The following is an 18992-nucleotide window of genomic DNA, read 5'->3' as shown; positions in this document are numbered from 1 at the left end:
ATTGGAAGTATTGACATATTTTTGAAATGTTTCACGAAATCATTTAAAGTAATATCAGGTGCATTAAATTTACTTTTACTCTTATATTTGTTAATGTATTTCCAAAATTTTCTAGGACTGTATTTACTTAACCTAGATAATTTATCCTTCTCTAAAACATTGTATCGATATTTAGCTCTTCTCTTGGTTCGAGCATATACACTTCTGCTATTCAAAAATTTTATCATGTTATCATCTGTAGGATTTGCTTTAAACGCTCTTTTATCGTTACAAAATATGGACTTTGTCTGCTTACAGGCGTCATTAAACCACTGCACTTTTTTGGAGCACTTACATTAGGGCGTGTACTAAATGTTTTACCGTGCATGGCATATGAAACATCGTAGACAGCTTTCGATAAATTACTTATACTTGTATCAATATCTGATTCACCAGACATCAATTTTTGTTCAATATCATCAAAAATGTGTTTATTCTCACTAAGAATAGTATTAAGGCTAGCGGGATCCGTTTCATCCCATATTATTTTTTCATATGTTAATACATCATTATTATATAATATCATGTTTTCTATATTCATAAAAAATTCAATCGGACAGTGATCAGAAAATTCCGTTAGATCACGGATTTTCATACTAGATATACAATGAAAATTATTATAACTTGTAATAACATAGTCAACAACAAATACAAATTTAAACAATATAGTATATCAGGCTTAATTTCAACACCAATTAAATCTTTAAATTGGTAATACATAATTTCCAGTTTATAACATTGCCAGCTTTCATAGCCAATTTTACATTGTAGCCTCCCTTGATTACCTGGCAATTCGTGCATATTTGGATTGTTTCCCTTAGGCAAGATCACAGGATTTACGTATTTCGGTTATCTGCTACCTTGTGAAAATCGATATTCTATTGTTTATCGGAAAGTCAAGTGTATCAATTAGTGAGAAGGGGAAACAGTGTATTTTAGTTAATAAAATTAATATGTGACAATTTCAAAAGATATACCTATTTTAGCATTTTTATGAAAAGAAAGATATTTGTTATCAAACCAAAGAATGATAAGATACATTTTATTTTTATTTTATAGCTATTTGATCAAACATAATAAAAAAAAAATATTTAGGAATAAGTTACAAATTTCGTTACTTCGTTGAAATATATAGCATGGAAGTCATTATTGTTGATGATAATTAAAAAAACAACATACTTCAAAAGTTTAACAAATATAACATAAGAAAAATGTGCATTTCATACCACGAGTATCATTTTTGTTAAAAGTGATCATATATCGGAAAAGTTGTCAATTAACCTCTTATCTATTGACATATATTGTGTACATATCATACCTTATCTCTTGTTAAATATGAAGACATAATTATGAACAGGAGCATTAACAGCCTTTTTTATCACCTAGATATCCCGATTGTCTATCCAGATGTCCGGTATCGAGTCTTGGTCCAGGAACTTGAAATTTCATAGATAATCTTTAGTGTCTCACACCTGACCAGAGACCTTTTTCTCGGGAAAGACGACCTTGGCACTATACTGTCTTAGCCTCTATTTGCAAAAAACAAGGCTAAGCTAGGCGCACATATCTCTAGCTAAGAAATTTCTCTCTATCTCTCTGTTCTCCTTTAACGTTTTTGGCATGAAAATGGTGCTATATAAATCTGGTATTATAATAATAATAGTAAATCACTTCCATAGACACACATATCGCAAAAAAAATTCCTCGTGAACAGAATTGTCTTAAGCAATATGGTCTTAAACAATATTGTCTTATTGTGTCTAATTACAATAAAATTTAATACGGATTCCAGTCACGTGAAAACCTTTTCAGCAAAAGTAAACTATCCCAGTGTAACCTCAATATATTAAAAGACTTCGCGGCACGCAAACATACATGGGACCCATGTGGCACCCATATGGTTTCCCATATGGGACCTTTATGGGCTACCCATATGGGACCCACATGGGTTTTGCAAAATATTTTGCCATGGGACCCATATGGTATATACTATATGGGACCAATGTGGGTCCCAGATCTTGCTACCCATGTAGGACTTTTCTAGGTCCCATGTCATATATAGTATTGGCCGTTTAGGGTCATTCTGGAATTTTGTGAGCCTTATTAATTTATTGATATTGTCAACTCTCCGAATAGGCTAGTCAATTTGGCCGAAAATTGGGCTCAACCTAGAACTAATTGCAACAGTTTTTATTTTGTAGTTTTTTGCACGGACTGTATGTGTACTTTCACTGGTTAAAAGTCCCGGTCTGTTGCTGCTGCAGTTTTTTGGAAAAATTGTTGTGATTGAAAATGGTGCATTCAGAAATCTTAAAGGCTTAAATTAGCATATGATGTGCATAAAGTAACAAGGGAATGAATTATACTAGAAAAACAATGTTTATTCAATCAAAATTTATTCAGTAATGACATACCATTGTATTAAACATACATATTGATCAAATTAAGTTTTTTTATACTTGGTGCCTTGAAAATATATAAATATGGATATAATTACCCCACCCACGTTGTTTAAAAATAATGTTAATTCATTTTTTTCACATTTAATGTAACTGATTTTTCATATTTTCCTATTTCATTATCAACATATACCAGAACAAAAATTCTCTAACATATACAGAGTACATATTTCATACAGAATATAAAATAACATGATTGAAACTAGTGTATTAATTTCACTTATATAAAAGGCTAAAATAGCTTATACTTAGAACAAAGTAAGAATGTACAATAAGCTAAACTGGAAGTGCAGTGTTCATTCAAACATACTAAATTAATTCAATAACAAAATCCAATGAGTATGTTAGATAAAAAATGACAAAATTATCTTTCTTACAATTCTGAGCCATAAAAATGAGGTATAAAATTACCCCACCCACTTTTGGTTAAACGGTTTCAGAGTATTTTTTCCATTTACCATTGTTGATTTCTCATTTCTCACATTCTTATTTGATTATCAACATATACAAGAAATAAGCATTTTGACATGTACTGAGTAAGCAGGTAGGTACATGGTGCACAACAACATAAAAAGCTTAAATTAGCGTATACTAATTTATAAAGTAAGAATGCAAAACCTATCATGCGAAAAATACATGACAATATTGAACGTTCTATTAAAATTAATTTTATTCAAACATGAAAACTTTATGCATTAGTATGAAAGAGATGGGTTAAATTTAAGTGTTCTTTCAGAACTTGGTGCTTTAAATGTTAGTAAATTGAGCTTTGCTAAAAATATCCTCACCCACTATCATTGTGTGTTTTTCATTTTAATATTTTCTGTATTCTTATTTCAATATAACAAACCCTAAATATAATAGGGCACATATACAAACATTAATTCAGTTTGTCACACATCGTCATCTACAAACTCTTCTAAAGCTAAGGAGTTGGAACACGAAACCCCTTTGCAATCACCGCAACCACTCGAACATCAAGCCGTGTTTACGACATGTACATTTCTTAGAGTCACAATTCGCCTTACAGTTGCAACGGATTATCTTCAGCAAGGTTTTCAGGTGCAGAGGCAGTGTTGTTTTCACTGGCATCATCATTCCACCTACAATGATCCAACCGAAGTCAAGGGGATTCAATACTGTATTCCCCATCCACACCTTGGTCTGATAGTACACCCGGAGACAATGGAACATTGCTGCTACTGATGTGGGTGGTAACTGTTGCACCTGAACATATGTTGAACTCGATACAACTTTGCCAGAAAATTTTTGGAACCTTAATGCATCAAGATTCAGGCAGGTCTGCTCATCATACAGACAGGTAATAAGCTGCTCACCAGTCCTGTGAATATCACACAGATTGTCTGCAGTAAGGAAGTTGAAACATCTTTGGCGCGAATAAAGGCTCTTTTTGAACAATTTAAGTACAGCTGGTTTGCCTATTCCAAACATTCTAGACGTTGTGTCACACCCTGTCACTGCATGTAACAGCGAAGAACCGTGCACAAGTCATTTCCAAACAGAGATATAGCTTTCCGAATGTCCCATATCTTTCCTTTCATGTCAGTTGATTTTCTTGAACCAGATTTGAAAATAACATTCTTTAAATCATTTCTGTAATGATAACACAACCGGACTAGAAGATCTGTATCTTCCCCGACAACAGTCACGTTACCTGTTTCTGCCATTTCAACAGCCGTCTGGACAATCAAAAGGTCAGCACCGTTGTCAGCGTGACGAACTGAAAATCCTTCTCCCATCAAACATTCACCGAGCATGAAGATGAAGTTTTGTTTGTTTTGCGGATTGCTCAGAAAGACCTCTTTCTTCATCCTACAATGGTAAACTTGACAACAGCCCCACTTCGACCTTTTGACCTTCGTAAGTGAGTGACATCTTTTGTACTGGGTCCCTGCTCATATCCGTCAAAGACTACTGATACTGTGTTGTCTCCATATTGTCGATGCAGGTAGTCAGAATAGCTCTTGCAAATCCCCCCGAATGTGTAACCTTTGGCCCACTGAAGACGCTGCAGCAGAGATCCTCCGTCAATGACGTAAATTGTTGGCGTATGGACGTTTTTGTCAGGTATAGATGCACATTCGCTTTGTTTCCAGAGGGCATCTGCCAGTGTTGCTTTTTGTGGCTCCCTGGGCAAACCTGTTTTGTCAAACAGCGAAGATGGAATACTGCTGAGCTCGTACTTGAACACTTCTGAAACATCGTCAACATATCTGTCTGCTGCTGTAGTTAATCGCTGGAACAGCGCAGCTGTGTATCAATGTGAATTCCTTCACCAAATACTTTAACGTCTGATTTGTCACTCATGGTTACAACTTGCTTGGATCGCTTGAATGAGAACTTGCCTGCAGTCTGTCCGGTCATTTCCTTCACTATTGTTTCCCCTACTGCTTCTGCCTGATCAGCATCACAGATGTGTCTGCAACTACACTGTCTCAATATTGCGTAATGCTGTGTCTATGTCATTGAATGGGTTTTCGGTCTCGTAGGAAGGAGAGTATTACGGTCATATCCTGTGAATCTCTTGTTGTCCTAGATTTGCCCGTTCCTTGTGCTGCTCACTCGTCTGGTATGATGTGTTGCTAAATTCTTGCATTGCATTATTCATCTGTAAACATATCGGCATTGAAACAGCCATAGTGCTCGTTGATTTTCGCTCATCCCTCTTCCCCGTGTAAGTCCCCAGTAGACTTGATTGACCTCATCAACACCTGTTCAATTACCAAATCGGTTGAAAGCCCTGCCCAATAGCGATCACTTCGTCTGATACATGGTATCCTGCCATGAAGGCTTCATACACATCTGGATTGGTTTCAGGTAACTGAAGCATACTTTGCAGGTATATATGGGCGCTCATAAGGTAAAGATTATGACCTGAGCTGCATAATATGGAAGCATCTGCGCATATGGTTAAATGGAGCTCCCAATTCCCTGTTCTTTCAGCTCGTATGAATTGTGTAATATTGACACCATGTCCATGTACTGTATCCACAGTCTGGCAGTACGGTTTCTGGAAAGCCGCTGTCTTTCAGCATGAATCATATTATTGAGGGTTTGTAGACTTTCACATCACCCACTGCCTGCATGATTGAGTTTTCTTTTCCCAAACTGTCATACACTTTGGTCAATTAATAAGGTTATTGTCTTGTAACATGTCTTGAGAAAGTTGTGCCTTGGCTCCTATTTCACTATCATAGGTACTGGGTAACTGTTGAATGTTTAAAGTATGTACTTTATCACTGTCAGTCTGGTTTTGTATCGGAAAACCGTTCTCAAGAAGCAAAATAGTTAACGCGTTGTCTAATAGCATGTGACCTCTTGTGGCTCGCTGTACGGCTTTTCCTGACATCATATGTGTAACTGCATTTGGGGCATATATTGTCTCCAGGATGTCTTGCAGACCAGAACTTGTCATTATATGACCAATGCTTCCAAGAAAACTCATTTAGTGTGAAATCCTCCTAAACGTAACACAATCATCTTCAGAGGACTTGATGGTACTTGGGAACAGACAATGTCCATAGCCTTCTGATAGAGAGGTTGATCAAACGTCAGCACTGGTGTCTTTCCATACCTTTTAGACTGGGCACAAACAAAATGAAGAGTTGAATATATACATGTGGCATCACTGGGGTTGATATCAATCATTGGCATGAAGGTGATGGCTGATTTCTTCGAGAAATACTTTGAAGGCTTTTCAAACATCTGCATAAAGCCTGACCAGCTTGGTCTGGCTTGTCTTAAAGGCCAAACAAACTTGCACAGCAAGTCTAATGGTTCACACTGATGTGATGGCTGCATTTCGGGTAGTTCTTGAAACTGAATGCCCTCTGAAAATGGCGGTGGTACAAAGTACTGGATGTTAACCTTGCCGAGTGAAGATACTTCATCCATTGATACATCTTTCCTTGGGACTTGTACTGAAACATCTGAGCCTGGTGTTGATGTCTCTATGATGCCCATCCCGTGGAATGTATTATGCCCATCTAATGTTCTAAGGTTGTGGTCAACATTGTCAGCAACAAATTGCAGAAAGGGTATGCCTGTTTCTTGACATGGTATGTGTGTTGATAACTCAGCAGCAGCATTTGACTCATATTTCTGTACTTCAGAATATGAACAACAAAACCCAAGACTGTTCAAGGTGTCAGCCAGAAACCTTGATCCGAAATGATGATGTAGCTGCACGCCAAGACCTAAACTGCACAGGAGAGAGCAAACCTTTAGGGCGACATGACTGTATTATGCTCTGTCCAATTGAAGCTGTTTTTACAGTACACTTTCAGGAAATAACTTTCCGAGAAATGTTTTCAGGCTTTCTGGTAAGAACTCAATGTTTTTCTCTGTTGATGATATGTCAGTAAAGGAAGGATAGACGTCTTTTGCATTTACTACATTGCTGATGTCATTTTTGATTAATAAGGCAGCAGTTTCAAATGATTTTCCGTTTCTGTTCTACTTCAGACACCTCTCTTGAATTTCATAGAAGGCATGAACAATAGACGATACACTTTGCCTTAAAGTTATGATGTCATTTTTTCCACCAATGCTGCTTACAATCACTGACTCGCCAAAGTGATCTAATATCTTCTTTTTCATGTGCTTAGATAATAGCATTATCACCACATATTTCCGACATTTGCCTTACCAATTCATTGACAGTCAATGTTGCATTTTCGCAAGTTTCATATTGTTTCAATTATTGTTTAAAAGCCATGCCTAATCTGTTGCCTGTGGTCTACCAGGAGATTTCATTTCCTTTGCAATCGGACCTTGGTCAATGAATTAAAGGCTTTTGGGACATTTTTACCTGTCCTAAAATTCACACTACATGATTGGTGATACACTGCCTCTGCTGCCGGGAGGTCCAGCACTTGAATCAACCTGGAATGAATTTCATTTGCCCACTTAATCATTTCTTTCCACACAATGTTGCAGAATTTTATTTTGAAAATCAAAGCTACGAACGAGATAGACATCATGCGATCTTTTTCTGAAATGAAGAACATTTAGCAAATGAAGCACAAAAAGCATTTTGGTTTAAAATCAAATTGTTTCAGTGTCAGATCTAAGAACTCTTGGGGGAGAAAAAAGATAGGTGTCAATGCTTTCGAGTTTTTTCGAGGTCTTGTAAAGTCTTTCCGACACTGAGTGTGGACTATATCCCCAGGTTTCACCTCCACCGGACGTTCATTTCTGCTGTTGGCACTGATAATTCCAGTACAGCCTTTCTCTCCAAGACGCACAGTGGGTGTATCACAATCTTCTATGTTTTTCTGACAAATAGGACAGTCCTTCATCTGTAAGTATACAAGTATGCCTTATAAGGTAAGGTTAAAATACAAAAAAAAATCAGGCTTGTGAAATCTATTTCAAACAGTAGTCGGTTATGTAGAGTTTAGTATAGTTTTGGGATATATCGTTACTACATATCAATGAAATCTGACATATCTGTATGATTATTTATTATTTGTGTACCAAATGCAAATGAGAGAATTTAGTCATCTTTAACTCTACGTGGTGACCTTCATAAACTCAATAATGCATGTCGACTAATGGTTTTAAATATGAGACAAAAATAATTGCATGACACAAAATATACCTCCTTGCTGTAATCTCTCTTCTCATGACATTTAAGCGTTTCCTAAACCATCTACGTTTCTCACCTGAAACAATGCATAATTCTCACAATTTAATCCTGAAGGAAAATAATGTAAAAAAAATTAAATTCTCAAGAATATAGGTTTGTTAGAAAGTGAACAATAGCTGACAATATATATACATGTTGTGTCTTTATTTCAAACCATATACTTTTCTTAAACAAACTTTTTTAATCAAATATCTTTCATGAAACGGCTTTCCAGATAATGTGCTGCTATCAGATTGATGTCTTTTTTCATGTTTTTAAGTGAACTTTAATATGACTTTTGGCAATACCCATTCTTTACATTTTAACTCAACATTACAGAACTTACATTTAATTCATCTTTTCCACTGATTCGCCAAATCTTAGACATTCACGAAACCATCCTCTTCATACCAGCTGCCTTCTACCTAGATAAAAAGTATAAGTGTAAATACGAACAAAAACACATAATCTAAATAGATGTTTTTATTTTTCTGCTGAAAATTAACAAACTATGGTCAATACACATCAGACAGACCTGAACTGCTTTTTATATAATATGGTACTATCTTCAAATTCTCACATGTTGATACTTCCGAATAAACTTTAATACAGAATTTCATTTACATTGCGTATATTGTTCCTGATTTAATATATAATATCTAGTATGTAATAAGCATTAAGTAAGCTGTATATGAAAGATTGGGAATACCCTGTTGTGTAGCCTCCATAATTATTATTTCTGATAAGTTATACTTTTATATGTAGTGGCGCTCACCAAATTTACATATTTAACTTACATTTTGTTGAAATAATTCGTTGTAATGCCAAATTCTACACATTCACAAAACAGTTCTGTTCGAAACCAGCTTTCTTCTACCTGAATAAGAATGTATGAGTGTTAATCTACCGAAAAGATGACACACAAACAATTGAAATCGACGTTTTTATATTTTGTAATAAATAACAAAATTATGGTCCGTATCCGCTTCCGTAGTTTGAAAAATCGGACAAGAATATTACCCATTCAAATTGCGGATTTTTCAAAAAAATATACAATAGAGCTTAGTAACATGGCGCTTAATTATTATTTAATTACATTTCATATAAAAATATTTTTTAAAACTTTATTAATCTCAAATATAAACAAATACTGTACAACTCTGTGCGATTGAAGATCGTTCATCATTTTCTCATTCCTAGAAGAAATGGCTTGATAATGAAACTAAGATATTCATATGTTATATAAAACAATTCTATAACTATAGATACCTTCTCTTCATGCTAAATGTGGTGTTTCTACGATGATATGGGAACCTTTCAAAATTTTACACGGGTGCCGCCATGATACTTTCACAATGACGTCATCACTTTTAGCGCGTGACAGTAAAAAATCTCGGGTATGGTGTACCGTTCACGACATCTTTAAAAGCTTGGTATTTTTGATTTTTAAACTCCTTTTCCCGAGTTATTACATAGTAAAATGAGCAGGACTTTTTACATACTGTACATAAATGTAGGTTCTTTCGGACAGTGTAAATAAAAATTCTGTTGCAATTAGTTCTACCTCAATTGTTTCGTTGACTAGCCTAGAAACATTGTAACTGCCAATGTAGTTGCTTCCGGATCACTATATATGGATTGTTTTTCTCCTGATCTATTGCGTTTCCAAGTCACTTCATCACAGACAGATTGTAAAGGCATTCTGTAAAGTAGAAATAATAATGTAAGTCTGAGCATATGTCCATAAAAATCATTAGTATTTTCAAAATATCATGAAAGTATAAAAAAGGCTGGAGACCAGAAAATGTTTGAGAATTCAAAGAAAACATAGAAAAAGGATTTTTCATACTAGTGAAAACACTTATAGTCTCAAAATCAAGATGTTGAAGTATCACTTCTCTGCGACATTGTCCATGGATCCCACATGGGTCCAATATAAGCAAATACTTACAATATGGGACCCAGATGGGACCATTCTGGGAAACTTAGTCTAGTTTCTTTCGAGACCGAAGAAAACGTAGAAGCATTCAAAGAAAACATAAAAAACGAATTTAGATGCTAGTGACACCACTCATAAACTTAAAATGAATGCACTGGTATATCACATCGCTGAGTTATTGTATATGGGTCCCATATGGATCCAATGTGGGCAAATACTTAAAAATATGGGACCAAGACGGGACCCTTCTTGGAAACATGTTTCTTCTGAGACCAAAGAAAATGTACAAATATTCGAAGAAAACTTAAAACAATAATTTCTATTCTTATCAATATGGGTCGTCCCATGTGTGGTATGGTACAATAGCCAAGATATAGCTCATACGGGCCCCATATAGGTTTGCGTGTTGGGTTGTATCAGATACTCGAAAAATATTAACCTTTGCTTTATTTGTTGAAACTAGAAACATACTTTTTTACTAAACACATTGTCTAATATACTTTTTTCCAGTCACAAAATGTGTACATAATTATTACTATATTCTTATCACGATAGGTGACAGAAGAAAGAAAGAAAGAAGAAGAAGAAAATACTTTTTGTACAAAGCAGATGATGATACATAATTTAAATGAATTGAAGCTTAAATCTGCAGAGAGTCTATATTGTCGTATATTATTTATACTGACGTACAACTAAACATGGCGGATTTCAAGGTAAAGATTTGAAACGACCGAGTTTTGATACAAAATAGAGCTAAAACAAACACTTTGTTAACATTTAAGAAATTGAAGATCGAAATCAAGTTATCTTTAAGAAGAAAATTGTAAAAGTAACAGAACATCAAAGTCATGAAGCTCGAACAATTGACAAACATAAAACGGGGCGCTACAACCTTTTAATAAAAGCAACTTATATTAGATAAGAATAAGTATGTTCATGATATGAGTTGTTGCAAATTTACTTTTATTTTCGTAAATTATCATTGATTCGCAATATGTACATTAGATATTACATTGTATATCGAGGTCTGATACTACTTAACAAATGTACAAATGTAGGTTAACATTGGTGGCACTATCCTAGCTTATACAATTGAAATAATTCATACATTGCCTAAAGATGGAATACACCAAATGTGTAACATTTATTTGCAAAACCTTTCTTCCAGAAACGAACGTTGGTGGGTCTGATTTCAACAACTTTTATACAGCTTGCATTGCTCCTTTCTATGACCACATACTGGCGTATATTAAGGGAAGAACCTCCGGAAGATAAAAAGCAACAACAGCAGCTATGTTACAACTTGGGTCGGTTTTTTACCAGTTCTGATAAAGATACATGTCCAGTAGGCTTAAAGATGAATATGAAAAATGATACAAAAACATGTTGCGGAAACTCGGATTTAATCTTTGGTAACTTAGTAACAAAGGTAATTATTTTCTTCTTCCATCATTACTGTTTACCTAAGAAATGTTAGGAAGATTCTGCATATTACATGTATATAAAAACAAATTGCATATACAATTTTACTCTCGTTTTAAAGTTTTACCCGCTGAACACTCATGTTCAAAATGCATGGAAACAAAATTGAGAATATCAATATTATTGAAAATGAGAAAATTTGAGACAGGTCTGTATAACTGGTAAGGTAGTCTTGTGTCACTATTCTTTGACGTGTATTCTTTTGACATTCAATGTACAAAAATGTTGCATATATGTTCGTATGACATACCCGATGATCTGACTGCTACAGGTGACGACTGAACGCTTTCTTATTGTAAATTATTTGGCGAATATAGTACTATTCAGTCTTACTTGCAACCATAAGTAAGCCCAAAATGTTCGCGAACTGTTTTTGATGTATAAAAATTATTTAATCATCTATCATTTCTGCGCTTTTAACGCACACCCACTTTTTGAATGCTCCTGAAACAGTATAATACCAGTGATAAAATTCTTTTAAATTTAGGCTGTGTCTGAAAAGTACAACAGTGATGCCAATCCTGGTAAGCAAAACATGACTTTTCTGTGTCAAATAGATGTCTATTAATATTTTTCTTTAAATAACTGCAATTTTATAGGAATTTTCATTACACAGTTAAAACTCGGTATTCCGAATTCCAATATATTTAGCGATTTTCTTCGAGATTACACAGCAATACGACCTGATATGTTGTTATGCGCGCACTTTTTTTTTCGACGGGACTTGAAAATGCCTTTGAGATATCCGGGCTTTGATATGAGGTGTTCGAGTTATTGAGTTTCAACTTATGATATTATACAGAGTGTCTATCAGATCCTTCGAATAAATGTACGTACATATATTGTCTTTTTTAATCATATTAATGGTTGTACTTTCTATTTCTTTCCCCTGTTTTTAATAGAATTGCCTTCGTTAGATCTTAAATTGGACCATTGCAACAAGACCAGAATGAAACCGCCAATGGTAAAACTTTTTGGACTCGCATGTGACAAAAATCAAGGTAATTATCTGTGATACATTCAATTTCTATTTCTTAAAAGGGAGGCTATAAAATAATATTTAACTCTATGGGTTCGAGGCAGGCTCGTGTCTGCATTAAAGGAAGCCATTCATCAGGTGTTTAGAAGGTCTTACATAGTTCCTGGCAATGCCCGGAATAATGTTTGGACGGGCACCTAGGATCTTCGTCTGAAGTCTATTCAGTGGGAAAACAGTCGCATCTCTTCTCATATTTCTATATCGTTGTTGTCGATTAAAATTGTCTTTCCATTTCATCTTAAAAGCACGCATTTCAAAATTGATACTAAGTTTTGTTTATTTATAAAAAAGTAACATCAGAATTTTCACACTATCACAAAGGAAATAGTAGCTTACCGTATGTAATTTAAAAAATGAAAGAAAATTACAATGTAATACAGCTGAAATACAATGTTGATATAAAGGTGTCATTATTACATTTTTATTTCTTAACTTTAGCTTAAGTTAGAATTGAAAATTAATAAAATATCCCTTTTTACAGTCGAAGAGGGTAACTCTTCAAAAATATTCTGGAATTCGAACATTCAAACATATGCTACATCCGGTCTGACATACACATCCGATGATGGTACAATTAGTGTAGGAAAGGCAGGATACTACTTCGTTCACTCGCAAATAAAAGTCAAAGTCATCAGCACAATCGATACAGATGATGATGTCCGTGATATCTTCACTCACAACGTACATCTGATTCCAAGCGAAAAGAACACGAGCTCTACTATTCTAGAAGACATAAAATCCCAATGTGAAATGGCATCCGAAGAGTCCGAACTCACGAGCGTTATAGGTGGTGTCTTCAAGCTTGAACAGGGAGAAAGATTGTTCGTTGCAACATCACACCCCAATCGTCTAGTACAGGGAGATAATTGCATTGTCTTCAGCATGTACAGTTTGTAATTGATTTTGTTAAAGATGTTAGAATATTCTTTTAATAAAACCTAGTAAACTTAAATGTAAACTGGATAATACACACACAAAAAAATAAAAATAAAATGAAATTAAAGGATTTCGTTTCAACACTATGTGATGTGTTTATAAATTGTAATATCATAATTTCAGAGACTTTTTATTTTTATTTCTTTTAAAGAAATTATACATACCTGAGAATCTAGAGATAATTGAAATTTTCGAGTAACAGCAGAATGTTAATATTATTGTACATGTATATTTGTTTTTACTCTCTTAAACTCCTTTTGATGTGCCGTAAACAGAAAAACAACATTAACATTAATATTTAAAACACAAACACAGATTTGTTTTGTATCAAAATAGTTATTGTAAATCTATATTACGTTTAAATGCTCTAGTAGTTTGAGAGAATTTGGTTTTACTGACAGTTAATAAACGTAAATATAAGTCATACAAATGAAAGTGGTGTTAACCTTTATACAAAATACTCACAAGATGTGGTAAATCATAAACGTGCAACCACTGTTATTAGGATGTAATACAATGTATAATAGGATAAAATCAAATCAATGTGTTTCTTTTATACCCCTATGTACCTGGCACAATAAATATTATATCATTTAAGAATCGAACCTATGTAAAATTTTAACATGAATATAAGCTGAATATTGAACATATTTCATACATTTTACACATAGAACAATAGATGTTTCGTTTTATTAACAGCAATTGTATTTCCATCTTAATGGAAAAAATGCCCAGTAAGTAAAATAATGCATTTGCTATTCTAGTGCAGAATCGCAGAAAAAGGTTATGTTTTTTAAATACTTGTCAGTGAGTACACAACAGTTTTTTTTTCATTATTTTTTTCATGATCTGGTGAATTTTAACATTCTACATGCATGTATAATTCAAGATGTCGTTTGTTGATGGAAAAACTGAAGTTACATCCAGATTAATGTCACAGTATCATATGTCTATGTATAACAGTGTCAAGTCAAGAGTGAAATATATGTACCAAATAAGCGATAGCTTTAAGTGTCACCTTGGCGTTACAAGGTGAATCTTTGTCTCCCTTCCTTTTTTCCATGTTTGTTAATGATCTAGAAAGCATGTATACGAGTATAGAAACAAAATGGTGTTGAAGAAATTGATTCGTATATTTTTTTAAATGTTTATTATATTGTATGCTGATGATATTGTCATTTTTGCAAATAGTAGTGAAGAGTTACAAGTAAATTAAGATTTGTACTTTCAATGTTGTAACTCAGTAAAAACGAAATTTATAATCTTTCGTAAAGGTAGAATATTAAAAAATAATATTAATTTTACATATGGTAATCAAATACTTGAAATTGTTAAAAGATTTGTTTATCTTTGGATAGTTTTTTTCCACTGGGGGTTAATTTTTGATGTCCAGAAGACTCTCTCTGGTCAATCGTTGAAAGCAATATCTAAAATGAATAAGTACTTACATATGTTTACAAATATTTCTGTTAAACACAAATGAGATCTTTTTGATAAAGTAGTTGTACCTATATTAAATTACGGATGTGAAGTGTGGGGCTTTTTATAGTGGAAACGCAGTAGAAAGAGCACGTCTTCAGTACTGTAAGCGTCTGTTAGGTGTCAAAAAAACCCAACCCAAAACGACATTGTGTATGGTGAATCAGACAGGTACCATTGCAAAATTATAGATATTATGCAAACGTTAAATTTTGGTTAAAAATTTTACAATCAGATTCAAAAAATATATCAAATCATATACAGTATGTTGTATCAAGATATTATAGATAAGCCACGGACAAAAATCTGGTGTTTATTGTTAAGAGATTTATTATCCTAGTGGTAGAGCGCCTGCTTCGAGTGCAGGAGGTTGTGGGTTCGATCCCCGGCCGCGTCATACCAAAGACGTTAAAAATGGTACTAGTAGCTTCCTCGCGTAGCGCTTAGCATTAGGAGGATAGTGCTAGGACTGATCAGCCCGGTGTCAGTATAATGTGACTGGGTGGGATATCATGTCACGTGTCTACGGTGTGATATTCCAGTGGGGCAGCCCTATAAAATTGGCCATTGTGCTCACTGCTACCAGTAGACACCGTCGTTTATATGACAGAAAAAGAATGATGAAAAAGACGTTAAACCCGAACACACACGCACACACGCACACACACACACACTTGGATTCCCTGATGTTTGGTATTATCAACAGTTGGTGATATGACTATGTTTCTTGTTTTGATCAAACAACGAATAAATGATCAATTTATGCAAAATTAGAGAAGTAGACAAGATGACTCTACTAGAGCACTTTTTTTTATATAAAAACATTGCTAATTTTAAATTTCAACCATATGCCAATGTAATCAATATATCAAAATTAAGAATATGTGTAGCTAGACTTCGATTATCATTTCATAGACTTTGCATTGAAACCGGCGGATGGAATACACCAGTCAGTTCACCTTTAAATGAACTTAAATGTATAATATGTGATACATTTGAAGATGAATATCATTTTGTGCTAGAATGTGTTATATATTCTGAACTTAGAAAGCAATTGTTATCTCTGTGTTACTGGAAAGTTTAAATATGTTTAAATTCATAAGGCTAATGAATTCGGAAAAAAGTCAAACATTAAAAAGTCGTGGAAGTTTTGTAAACAAAGCATTTATTTTGAGATCAGACTTATTGTATAAAAACACGTGATTTAGAATCATATACAAAATTAGTTATATTTAACGTGACTGTTATGTAATCTAGTGGTTACTAACTGCGCTTTTATTTTTGCAACAGACAAGCGTTATTTTCCGCCGTTTTTTCTTGTCTTTCTCGTTTCGGACAAGACAAACATCAAAGTTTGGAATGCGCTTTTTAATAACTTTATATTAATAATGGTCGTTTTTTTTTAATATTTGAATTGATAATTTCCACATGGGTCTATTGCCTAATGGATATGTGAAATAAACTTGTTATACTTGTTAAAACTTATCATATGATTAAGGCTGAGCAGTCTTTAAAATATGATTGATATATGTTTATATAACCTTATCTAAGAAATGATATATTTCAAAACCAGAATTTGATAAAATTAGAAGCGATACTTAAGGAGGCTATATGTTTGCTGAATATTTTCACAAGTGTACCACTGAATGGCATCAAGTGCCAAATAGTGTGTCGATGTGACATCAAAGTTGTCATGTTGTAGTGGAAATGTACATATCTCTTTTTTCTAATTTTTATGCCCCCGGCATCTACTGATGTGGGAGGCATATAGTGATAGTCCTGTCCGTCCGTTCGTTCGTCCGTCTGTCCGTACGAGGTTAACCAAATGGGACCGTTTCGTCTAGCATCAATATCCCTTACTAGAATGACTTGATACTAATGCAGATGTAACCTGTGACCATTCCTCATCTACAGACATCACCTGACTTCAGTTTGACCTTGACCTTGGCCTCATTTTGGTCTTAGATTGCTTTATATGGGCCATCTCTTGGTTAACTAAATGGGACCATTTCGTCTAGCATCAATACTACTTAAAAGGATGAATTAATACTAATACAGATGTAACCTGTGACCATTCCTCATCTTCAAACATCACCTGACCTCAGTTTGACCTTGACCTCATTTTGGACTTAGGATGCTTTATATGGGCTATCTCTTGGTTAACCAAATGGAACCGTTTCGTCTAGCATCAATACCGCTTACAAGAATGAATTGATACTAATACAGATATAACCTGTGACTATTCCTCATCTTCAAACATTACCTGACCTCAGTTTGACCTTGACCTTGTTTTGGACTTAGGTTGCTTTGTATCGACAAGGATGCCACCTTTACTGAACGCAGCTCCTTGTTCATTACTGTTTCATGTATAGATCTGTTCTAATAATGCTCCGTCACTTTATTCCTGACACAGACCTTTTTATATATTCCAAGTACTTCAGGCATGTTTTATAGAAAGTATACAGATGAGCGTCTTTAATGGTTTTTGCGTGTCTTGTAGTAAAATAATGATAACAATCTTCAATTAGTAATGACGAATATTGCTGCATAGTAAATATGGTATTGTGTGTTAACAGTTAACTAGTGATGAGTTGTTTTTTTCTGTTTTTTTTTTTTAAAGGTAATACAATATGTAAATAAATGCAAACATAACATAAAGACATGGAAATCATCAGTGGTGTGAATTTACATTAGTATAGGTGGGAGATCGGATTCAAAAGTGTTATCTTTAGATACGACGATAACGTTTGCTATTTTTGACATACGTACTCAATTGTACAACCACTTTACGACACTAGCTTACGATAAAGTTTGCAATGTTACTTCCGTGTTTTTGTTAAATGGACTTAATACGGATTCTCTGATGACAACAATTTTAAAAAAAAATCAGGTCATTCGGTCTTTTCCAGTCATATTTATGTACGACATGTTATTGAAGTAAAAGTTCATTAAATAGTTTGCATACCATCAAACAATATTATTTTCCTAATTCATTACAGTAAAAGCATTTCTTTTCGTTTCTTTCAATTTTTCTAGGTTTATGCCATCTTCCTGTCTTAGCCGCTAATCTGTGTGCAGGAACTCTTCATCTTGTCAAAGCATATTTACTTTTTATATTATTTGCTGTATCTAAATATATATCATAACTAATTTCTGAAAACAGTTTTTATCTTTAGGCGAGTGTTGAATTAGAATTTGAATTTTTTGCATTCCAGTCCCTTAATTTTATGTTTTAGTTCACTAACAAATAGATTTTCATTTACTACTCCTTACAATAGCCAAACATAACAAAATCCTAAATTCTCTAACGCGAACTTAACAGATTTTGTCCAGTTCGAGGTGGTGAATGCGAAAGCGTTCTAAGTGCTTCTTTATTTATATGCACTTAGAACTCTTTCGCATTCACCCCTCGAGTTGTTCTTATTTGTTGTTGTTTTTTGTTGTTGTTGTTGTTGTTGTTGTTGTTTTGTCTTCAGCCATATTATGAATTTATCTAATGTACTTTTTATTATCGCTTTTGATTATTTTTAACCATTATCTTATGACTATTCTGTTATATTTAAGTGACATCCTGTCGAGTTCATATGCTGAGATAAAGGGTTTAAACATGTTGTTAAAGTTCTCTTTTTATTGTTTGAGCAAGGGTGGATTAAAGGTGTTTAATTTTTTGTTCAGTTTAGAAGACTTATAAGTACGTAATAGTTACACAAAAATATAGCCTTGTTCTATTAAGTTGTTTCCTAATGTAAAAGTTACATGATAAACCACTTGTTAGAAAACAAAATAATACTTGTAGCATTTAAAGAAATCATGACAAGAATCTTTAACTTCAACCGTACCAGCACACTTGAAACATATGAGCTCGTGTGGTCCACCAAAATTCGTTATAAGGTTTTCGTTAATTGCAGTTTTAATTTGCAAGATCTAGATAATTCTGGATAGCTGTTTTTAAGAGTTGTTTTATAATGT

The 18992-nt window shown here is 33.9% G+C and overlaps 1 protein-coding gene across 1 annotated transcript; it reads left to right on the top strand.

Moving 5' to 3' along the window:
• Positions 1-10646: 10646 nt before the first annotated feature.
• Positions 10647-18183, top strand: LOC128553397 (uncharacterized). The gene is made up of 5 exons (XM_053534540.1): positions 10647-10800; positions 11256-11516; positions 12057-12093; positions 12472-12570; positions 13090-18183. The coding sequence occupies exons 1-5, from the start codon at positions 10786-10788 to the stop codon at positions 13503-13505; spliced, it is 828 nt and encodes a 275-aa protein (XP_053390515.1). The 5' UTR covers positions 10647-10785; the 3' UTR covers positions 13506-18183.
• Positions 18184-18992: the final 809 nt, after the last annotated feature.

Source organism: Mercenaria mercenaria, unplaced genomic scaffold, assembly GCF_021730395.1.
Source record: "Mercenaria mercenaria strain notata unplaced genomic scaffold, MADL_Memer_1 contig_3783, whole genome shotgun sequence".
Lineage (NCBI taxonomy): Eukaryota > Metazoa > Mollusca > Bivalvia > Venerida > Veneridae > Mercenaria > Mercenaria mercenaria.
This window is presented reverse-complemented; position numbering and strand designations above follow the sequence as displayed.